Below are 10,930 nucleotides of genomic sequence, written 5' to 3' on the forward strand. Positions count from 1 at the left end.
ATTAGAAAATAATCAGGGTGCTACAGGTTAGGGAATTCTAGAAAGTCAGGGAATGTAAGGAAAAATCTGATAAGAATCAGGAAGTTTTCGATAAACTGAAGTTGAAGCTAATTTTTTTATTTTGTTGAAAATTCGACAACTTTGTTTAAAACTTATTCATTCTTATTGAGACTTCAACTTTTTTTGTTAAAAAATTCGTCTTTTAGGTCGAAAATTTAAATAGTCTTAATTGAAAGTCGAGTGGAGCTGAAAATTTAACTATTCCATTTTTTGTGGGTAATTTCTATTTTTGATAGTAATTTAATCTCCTTGATTGAAAATTCATCTGTTTAATTGAAAATTAAACTATTTCGTTAAAAATTTACTTTTTCTTGGCTGAAAGTGAATTTTTTTTACTCAAAATTTAACTATTCTCTTTTGAGTTGAAAATTTTTCTGTTTTAGGAGAAAATTCAATGGTTCTGTTGATAATTTATCTTTTTTGGTAGAAAAGTAATCTCATTAGTTGAAACTTCATTTTTTATGGTTAAAACTTCATCTCTTTTATAGAAAATCGAACCATTTTGTTGAAAATTCTTTTTGTTAATATATTTGTCTAACTGAAAACATAACTATTCTGTTTTCATTTTAAAATTTATCTTTTTAATTTGGAAATTTATGTAATTTGTTGGAAATTTATCTTCTATGCTGGAATAATCATTCATTTAGTTGAAAATGAGTTTTTTTTTTAAACTGAAAGTAATTTCTTTAAATGAAAATTTAAATATTCTGTTTTACGTTGAAAATTTATCTGTTTTAGGTGAAAATTCAACTATTTTGTTGAAAACTTTTTTTTTGCTATAAACATAATCTCATTATTTGAAATTTCATCTTTTGGGTTTGGAGATAGTTTCATTTAAAATTAATTTCTTTGGTAGAAAATAAGTAATTTTCTTCTAACTGAAAAGTAATTTCTTTAACAAAGAATTTAAATATTCCATTATTTGTGGAAAATTTGTCTTTTTTTATCGAAATTGAATCATTTTCGTTGAAAATTCATCTTTTTGGTTAAAAATTAATTTCTTTGATTCAAAATTTAGTTATTTTTTGTAATTGCTTTTTTTTGTTAAAAATGTATTTTTCTAACTGAAATTTTAACTATTCTATTTTGGTTTAAAAATGTATTTATTTGAGTTGAAAATTCATGTATTTTGTTGAAAATTTGTCTTTTTGATAGAAAATTAAATCATTTGGTTTAAATTTCATTATTTTGATTGAAGATTCATCATTTTAGTTAAAACATCATTTGTTTCGTTGAAAATTTAAGTACTTTGTTAAAAATTCGGTTTTCAGTTGAAAATTATTTTTTTATTACTGAAAATGTAACTATTCCATTTTTCTTTTAAAATAGCTTTTAGTTTAAAATTCATTTGTTTTGTTGAAAACTCGTCTTTTTTGGTTGAAAATTCACTTATTTTTGTAGAAAATGGATGCAAAATTCTCATATTTTTATTTGTTTCAACTTTTTTCGATTGAAAATTAAATTTTTTTTTGGTAGCAATGTCCACTACCACACTTTTCGTTTAAAATTCATATTTTGTTAGATCAAATATTTATCAGCAATACTTTTGTTTAAAATTTGACCATTTTTTCTGGAAAATTCTTTTTTACGGGTTGATAATTGTTTTTCCAAAAAGTTGAATCTTTCCATTTTTGCTTTAAAATTGATCTTTTTAGTTGAAAACTCAACTATCTACTTGAAAAATCATCTATTTTACGTAAGTTTAACATCATTTGTGGATAATTCCTTTTAAAATTATATATGACTGTACCTAAAAGAAAAACAGAGAATAGCTACGCAAAATTCAGGAAAATTTTCAAATTGGGATTTTGTAGTAATCCTGATAATTTTCCAAACAAAATTGATAAATGAAACATATAACAACATTTCGTAAAGTAAATATACTTATCAATGTACTTTTTTTCTCTTACAGATACGAATATGACGATCATTATTTCCTCACCGATCCTCGAGAATTTATTTATGAATTCTTCCCCCTTCAGGAAGAGTGGCAACTTTTAAAACAGCCAATTTCCCTGAAAGACTTCGAGGAATTGCCCTTTGTTCGGTCTCTATTCTTCAGGTGTGGATTATTTTGAAAAAGTGTTCTATTTAATTTATAAAACAACTTTTTTCCCTAAAAATTTGTATTGTTTATAATTTTTTTTCTTAATTATTTCAGGTACGGTCTTTACTTTCCTGATACGAATACGAATGCTGTAATGTATACGGATTCCACCGGGGCGGCGACAGTGAGGATAGCAATGCCAGCTCACATGCAATCTTCTCTCATTTTCCACTACAACCTCAAATTTTACGACAGTGACGGAGATAATTACGATGGAGTGTCTCTCAAGAGATTTGTCATGCAGGTAAAATACTTATTTGTATATTACAAAGGACTCTTTATGCCCTTTTCAGGCCTCGACCTCACCACACCGTTCTTGACACTATTTTACACTTTTTTTCAGCAATTACACTATTTTGCTACAACTAATTCGAAAAAAATGACCCTTAAGACACTATTTTCTCAAAATTGTCTGCCATTGTCTGCTAAATTAATAAAAATTTCTTTACTTCTTTTTGAAAAATATTTTTGAATTTCTTCGTTAATTAGCTAAAATATTAAAATCAAAAACGAACGTTAAAAGATTTGGGTGGGGGGGGGGCAGGTCTTACTGTTTCTTATGAATTTCAAAAAATGTAATAGTTGATATTTTAACCGGGAAAAGATTTTCTCGTTATTTGCAACCAAATAGTTACATTTTTAACCGAAAAGATAAATCTTCAACACAAAAGTTTAATTTTCTACAAGAAAAAAAAAGGAATTCTCAACAAAATACATAAATTTGTAATCAAATAGTTGATTTTTTAACCAACAAGATTAATTTCCTACCAAAAAGACAAAATTTCAACAAATGACACAAATTTTCAAAAACATAGTGCACATTTTAAACTAATAAAGATACATTTTTTACAAAAAATGAAATGGTTAAATTTGCATGAAAACATTAATTTTCATTAAAAAAAAAAGAATTTTGTATCAAATTTTTGAATTTGCAAGCGAAAAAGAGGAATTTTCTGGGAAAATATGAATTTTGAACCAACAAAGTTAATTTTCAACGATTCAGTTGCATTTTCAAGCAATTTTTAATTTTTTAGTTAAAAAATTAATTTTCTACCAAAAAATATTAATTATCAATAAAATATATAAATTTCAACCAAAAACATGAAATTATAAGAAACAGTTGAATTTTCACACAAAAGTTAATTTTTAACCGAAACAGATTAATTTATAACCAGACAATTGCATTTTAACCAAAAAAAGGTTAGCTTTCTACAGAAAGAGATGAATTTTTTATGCAAAAGAAGACTTTTTAACCAAATTCGTGAGATTTCAACAAAATAATTCAATTTTGAAACAAACTATAAAATAAAAAAAAAGAATTCTTAACCGATAATATTTACTTTTTGTATTCGGTTCTAATAATTCATATACTAAAGAATAACATTTTAAATAAACATTGAAATTAATTTTTAATACTTTTAAAAGATTAAGTTAGAAATCTGGAAAGTTTACTTTAAAAAAGTTAATTTTCTATTGCACACTTTTTGATTTATTATACATTTTTTACAATTCAGACTACAAATATGTTTAATACATGGAAAAAATGTATGACGCTATTTAGACACTATTTTAAAAATTTGTGACATTATTGACACTATTTTTTATCTCAGAAGTGAACCCGAGGACTGTATTTTACATTATAAAGAGACTATAGAATTCTAAAATTTTTGTATTGAATTATGCAAACAATTGAAGTTAATGTTTTAAAATAAAGCAATTTCTAGAAAGTGGACGCCAAAGATAATAAAAAATATTAGTCAAGATTTTTCAATTTTATTATTCTGAAAATATATTCTTTTCTGGCACAGTTTTAAATTTTAAATGGAATAAGAAAAACAGCAGGTATCACTATCTGGTGTACGAACTTTCGTAAATCCTTCGTAAGTCCTTGGGCAATTTTGAGTCATATGTCAATTTTGGACCCTATGCCAGTTTTAGACCATCTTCTCATATCGAGCCCTATGTGAATTTTGGACCCTATGAAAGTTTTAGGCTAATTCCTTTAATGAATCGTATGTCAGTTGTGGGCCTCCGGTCAATTTTGGGCCTCTCATCAATATTGGGTCCTTGGCCAATTTTGGGTCATATGTCAATGTTAGGCCTTATGTCAAGTTTAGGCCAGATGTCAATTTTGGACCCTCTGTCTTTTTGGGGCATAAGTGTCAATATTGTGATCTGATCAACTTCGGGCCTTATGTCAGTTTTAGGCCATAGGCCAGTTTTGGGCCCTCTGCCAAATATGGGCTCCATGTCAATTTTGGTTCCTTGGTAAATTTTGAGCCATATGACAATTTTAGGCCCAATGCCAATATTGGGCCCTTGGTCAATTTTAAGTCATATGTCAGTTTTGGGCCCTATGCCAGTTTTAGACCAGATGTCAATTTTAGAACCTCTGTCTAATTTGGGCCCTATGTCAATATTGGGATCTGATCAATTTCGGGCCCTATGTCAGTTTTAGGCCATAGGCCAATTTTGGGCGCTCTGTCAAATATGGGCTCTATGTCAATTTTGGTTCCTTGGTTAATTTTGAGCCATATGGCAATTTTAGGCCCTATGCCAATATTGGGTCCTTGGTTAATTTTGAGTCATATGCCAATTTTGGGCCCTATGCTAGTTTTAGACCATATTCTCATATTAGGCCGTATGTGAATTTTGGAACTTATGGTAACTTTAGGCAAATCCCCATAATGGACCATACGTTAATATTGGGTCTTTGGTCAATTTTGGGTTATATGTCAATTTTGGGCCCTAATTCAGTTTTAGGCCAGATGCCAATTTTTTACTCTTGATAAAATTTGGGCTCTATGTCAATTGTGGGACCTATGTCATTTTTTGGCCCTGTCAAATATGGGCCCTATCTCAATTCTGTGTCCTCTAACAAATATAGTCCCTATGTCACTTTTGGTTCCTTGATCAATTTGGGCCATATTTCAATTTCGCGCCCTATAACAGTTTCAGGTCATATTACCATGTTGGGCCCTATGCAAATTTTGGGCCCCTTTGTAAAATTTGGACCCTGTAATTTTGAGTCCTATACAAGATTTGGACCCTGTGTCGGATTTGAGCCTTATGTCAATTCTGGGTCCTATGTCATTTTTGGGTTCTATCTCGGTTTTTGACCCTATGTACATATTGAGTCGTACGAGGGACGGACAAACGGACGGACACCCGACCCCAACTCTAAGGGTTTCTGCCCGGGACTACGAAATCCTAAAAACAAAGTGTAAAACAAAAATTGTATAAAAAATAATTTTATTTTCAGTCTGTGGTTGGAAATCTAGTAGCGTTTCGAGTACACGCTCCCTGTTCTGGCGCTTTCCTTTTGGACGTTTTTGCGAACGCAGTCACGCCAAAGGAATATTTAACTGGTGAGCCAATGAAATTCAAGAGCGTTTGCAAATTCAAGATTTCTTGTGAGGAACTTCAAACAGTAATGGTACCACTTCCGGATTGTGCGAGTGGAGAATGGGGTCCCACCAAAGCCACAAGACTATTTGGACTCGTGCCAATCACGCATCAGGTCAGAATTCAGATCAATGATAACTACCTTCTTTCACATTTCGACACATTAAAAAAATATATTTAAAAGTTCTCAATACTCAAATTAATTAATCATTTCCAATTTAAGTGAATTTTAAGATTTTTAAATTAAAATCCTTTATAATTTAGCGTGTATTATTACAAGTTAAAAATTCAACTATTTTATAGAAATTTGAAATCTTTTTTTGAACATTATCTTTTTTGTTGAGAATTGATAGTTTGAAGTTCAAATTGAACTACTTTTTAGAAAAATCTTTTTTAGCTTGAAAATTCAACAATTTTTTTGATTTTTTTTTAACTATTTGGTTGTAAACGCAACTGTATGTTCAAAAATTAATTTCTTTGTTGTTGAAAATTCAACTATTTGGTTCAAAATGCATGTCTTTTTACTGAATAAGTTAACCTTTTTTTTAAACTCCATATTTTGGCTTGAAAATTCAAAGATTTTATAGAAATTTCAACTCTTTTGTCGAAAACTAACTTTTTTTTTGTTAAAAAATAATATTTTTTAATTGAAAATTCCCCTATTTTGTAGAATATTCGTGTGTTTGGCTTAAAAATTCAAACCCTTAGTTAAATTTTTTGAATTTACTAAAAAATCTTTCTTGATTGAAAATTTGACTCTACTATAATTCGACTCTACTATTGGATTTTTTGTTTGGAAATTTAACTATTTAGTCAAAAATGATTTTGTTTTTTTTTTTTTGAAAATTCAACTATTAGGTTCAAAATTGATTATTCTTGATTGAATAAATAAGCTTTTTTGTTGAAAATTCAACTGTTTCATAGAAAATTCATCTTATTGGTTTGAAAATTCAACAGTTTAGTTGAATTTTTTTCTTAAATGAAAAATCTTTCTACTTGAAAAGTGGTCTTTTGGGTTTAAAAATTCACCTCTTTTCGTCGAAATTTGATTTTTGTTTGTTTGTTAGAAATGTCCCTTTTTGTAGAAACTTAATCTGTTTTTGTTGGCTATTAAACTATTTAGTTAAAAATTAAATTTTTTTGAAAGCTCATATTTTCGGGTTAAAAATTCAACTGTATTTTAGAAGAATCGTATAAAGAATTCTAGGGATATTTTGTAAAAAAGTTGTATTTTTGGCTGGAAAATTTAACAATATTATAGAAACTTTAATTATTTTTCTGAAAATTAATTTTTTTTGTTGAAAATTGATGTTTTCGATGTTAAGAGTAAAATTTTTTCTCAAGAACTACTTTCAACTACTTTTTAGCTTGAGAACTCAATGCATTTTCTAAGAATTCGTTGTTTTTGGTTGAAAATTCAACTGTTTTGTTGACAATGAAATATTTTTCCACTTGAAATCTTAAAAATTTGTAGCGTTTAATATTTAGTTTAATATGGTATCTGCATTAATTTTGTTTAAAACAAATTTAGTCCCCTATTTTCGTGAGAAATCACTGTATTTCCCTGCTTTGAGAAACTTTTCATCTATGAAGTCTAAAATTGTCTGATTTTAAATATTTTCAACTATATCATATTCCATTTGTAACTTTTAAATTGTAGGCAACTAAAAGCGGGGTTTTAAATTAAATAAATTAACTACACGGATCACAGCGAAAACGGAGTTTCAGAAAGGGAAAATAGGGTCATTTTCTCACGAAAAAGGGGAAAAATAGGGGAAAGATTAACCCTTTATTTTTATATTTCGAAAAGAACATACAATCTTTTTATAAGAAAAGTTAAATTTTTAAATAATTTTAAATGATTTTTCAATTACTTCTGCCATTAAAGCATTTATTTTTAATGAATGGATATACTTAGGGCGTCGAAAATCCTTTCACAGTGATATAAAAAGTCAGAGAAAAAATAAAATTAGTTAAATACACAACTTTTAAATGTTAAGTAGAGAGAAGTAAAAATGCTTAAATTAATCGAATCGTTTGAGCCGAAGGACAAAAATTTTTGGGTCGACATCCAAAACAAATAAAGAAAGAAAATTCGATTTTCGTTTTTAAATCTATAATAAAATATTTTTTAAATTAAAAAAAATGTCTGCCTTATTTAGAATTTTTGAAATTGTTCAAAAAATGTTTTTTGGACTGATTCTTTTTCGTGGTGTTTATAACGTTCCAAATTCGCAACAAAAATGAAATCCCAAAAAACCTAAATCACGACAAAAGTTTTTTTTTTAGAAAAAGCATAATGATAAAATGCTTCTTTGGTTCAACGTAAATAAATTTCAGGTTCGATAGTTTCAACTTTTTTTTTAATGTGTGCATATAACTCAATCAAAAAAAAAAAAAACATGTTTTTACACATTTTCAAAAAAAAATTGTTATTGAGAAAAAAATTTATTTTTAAATTTTGTACTTTTTTATTATTTTTTACTAGAAAAAGCAGTACGCATAACAAAATTCTAATAATTTCTGAACCAAAAGGAAATATTTAAATTTGAAATCGTTCAATTTTACTGATAAAATTTTTTTTTCGCTTTTGTCGAATGCCAACCAACAAGTTTTTCCCCTCCTTAGCTCAAATGATTTGATTTATTTTAGCATTTTCACTTTGCCCTAATCTTCAGTGCCCTTAAACTCAAATTAAAAATTGCTCTTAATTGAAACATTTAATATTTCAGTTGATGAATTTGGAATATTCCATTTTTTAATTAGGTATTTACCTTTGTAAATTTCAACTAAATGGTGTTCCCCTTCTAATACTTATTTAAAAAGTGCTATATATATTTCGTAACTGTTTCCATTTTATATTGGATAACAACTTCTGTCTCCAGTATTCACATTTTCAACATGCTTTAAAATATTTTAGCTTAAAAATTTGTAAAGAGTATTTTTAATGGTTCAGCACTTGAAACGTGCAAACTATTTATTCACAAATAATTTATTTAAGTGCTATAATTGCTTTAATTATTATTCAATAATGGGTACAAAAAAGGGTAATTTCAAGAAAAAATCAGAAAATTGGAAAAAAAAGGCGAAGACTGAGCACTAAGGTGGTCCAAAATCATACCTGTTGAAATTATTTTTTGGATTTAAAGGCATGCCCCCCCCCCATTTTGTGAGGTTTCTGGGTTTAAACTTAGTTCTGGAATTAAACTTAACTCTGTTTTCCCTTTTTTTTGCCATAAATTATTTTTGTTTTTCAAGCGGAATGGTTTTAAGTATTTTTCAACTAATTAACAATTATTTAAACTATTTTTTTTGTTTAAATAATGTTTTTTCACTCACTCATTGAAAGGTAGATTTTTTATGTTTGATTAGACAATTGGTCATTTTTAGGAATAATGATCTTTGCTTAAAGCATTTAGTATTTGTTTAAACAATTTATTATTATTTAGTTGTAACTTTTTCTTAAAAAGAGGTATGAAACTCTAGTTTCTTTTAATTTAGTTAGTTTTGCTGCTTATTATTAAATATCTACGTCACTTAGATACTATTACCTTTTTTTGTATTAAATTCTTATTTGTTTAAATAAATTTTGTTTGTTTAAACAATTTTGTTCGAAAATAAATGTTTGAAATTTCTTTTTTTCTGCAATTATTGTGGTAGTTTTGTCTAAACCATTACCGTATTGTTTAATAAATTTATTAAATATTAATGTAACATTTTATTGGAAATTGTGATTCAAAAATCTGATTTTTTTCTCGATTCAATTAAGTATATCGCTTATTGTTAAATATTTAAACGTCAAACAAATGCTTTAAATAACTAATATTTGTTAATAAAATGTTTTACATTGGTATAAAAAGTTTGTTTTTTTAGTAAGACTTCATTCTATAAAAATTACATTAAATTTTGTCGTTCTGAAATTATTTTTATAATTTTTTTCTTTAAATCACCCTCGTAGACATACTCATTTGTCCTATGAAAGCTCAAAGTAAGTTTTTTTTATGTTGATCTTGCAGATTAACTGTTCTCAAAGGAATTTAAAATCTTTGTATTTTTTCAACGTCACTGGAAATTGAAACGAAAAGTTTTGCACTCAACAATGACAAATTACGACAATGATTGCAAAAAAAAAACAGAAATTTCAAAAATTTATTTTAGAAAACATTGTTTAAACAAAAAAAAATTCATTTCAACAGATAAGAATTTATTACAAAATAAGGTACTGATATCTAAATGACGTAGATATTTAATAATAAGCAGAAAAGCTAACTATTTTTTTTAACTAGAGTTGTATACCTATTTTTAAGAAAAAAGTTACGATTAAATAATAATTAATTGTTTAAATAAATACTAAATGCTTGAAACAAAGATTATTATTCCTAAAAATGTCTAATCAAACATAAAAAATCTACCTTTCAATGACTAAGTGCAAAAAAAAATTATTTAAACAAAAAAAAATTGTTTAAACAATTGTAAAAGGGGGTGGCATGCCCTCTATTCAAAATTCGATTTTTGCACCACCCTACTGTGCACCCTGTAAGTCTGAGAATTAGGTTCGAAACTGAATACAAATTTATTTCAGGAAGCACTCGTTTTTGCTGGTCGGGAATTGGAGATTCAATTCCGTATGTCTCGACCTTTGACGGACTTTATGGCGACCCTGCACAAGAATGGAATTGAGGAGAAGCGTTTGTCCAAGTATGTCACGCATTCTGTGACAGACGATGATGTAGTGACTTTCTCCATTAGCTTTCCGGAGGAAGGTCAATATGGGCTCGATATTTACACCAGAGAATCGGCCAGTCCGTCTCATCACGACGTGTCTGGAGAAAAGCATTTACTCACTCATTGCTGCAAATATCTCATTAATTCAAGCAAAAGAAACTAGAATTCCAGAGAATCGATCCATTCATCTCAAATCTTCCAGATCTACCCAAATCAATTAATTATTTATAATTATACGAGTACGGTAGAAATATAAATAACTCCATAGTTACCTCTTTATATAGAGAAGTCGCGCAAGTAGCGGAGAATTATTAGCAACTTCATTGATGACGATTAATAATTTATAATGTATATAATATATAATAAGATAACAGAGGGTGAAACATAATTCGTTCAACTAGTGGGGAAAATTCGAGGGGCGGATAATTTCTCATTGCAGCGCAAAGTTTCCAAATCGATTGAAGCTCACAAATGATTTTTGAATTAAAATTGTATTAAATTTTTGCAGAAGTTACGTTTTCAAAACTGATTCCTGTGAAATGAAACAATTTAAAGTGAAAAATGTAAAGAAAACGGTAAACTTTAAAATCCACGTATCTACAAAATTAAACAACTTTCAATTTGATGCGTTCA

The 10,930-nt window shown here is 27.8% G+C and overlaps 1 protein-coding gene across 1 annotated transcript in view; it reads left to right on the plus strand.

Moving 5' to 3' along the window:
* Window positions 1-10,930, plus strand: part of LOC117178048 (hillarin) — a 59,347-nt gene extending 48,417 nt beyond the window's left edge. Inside the window, exons 9-12 of the mRNA XM_033369255.1 lie at window positions 1,973-2,122; window positions 2,222-2,411; window positions 5,430-5,687; window positions 10,155-10,930. Coding sequence (XP_033225146.1) covers window positions 1,973-2,122; window positions 2,222-2,411; window positions 5,430-5,687; window positions 10,155-10,460 — 904 coding nt within the window. The 3' untranslated portion in view covers window positions 10,461-10,930. The remainder of the gene's footprint in view (window positions 1-1,972; window positions 2,123-2,221; window positions 2,412-5,429; window positions 5,688-10,154) is intronic.

This window comes from Belonocnema kinseyi, chromosome 8, assembly GCF_010883055.1.
Source record: "Belonocnema kinseyi isolate 2016_QV_RU_SX_M_011 chromosome 8, B_treatae_v1, whole genome shotgun sequence".
In the NCBI taxonomy this organism is placed as follows: Eukaryota; Metazoa; Arthropoda; class Insecta; order Hymenoptera; family Cynipidae; genus Belonocnema; species Belonocnema kinseyi.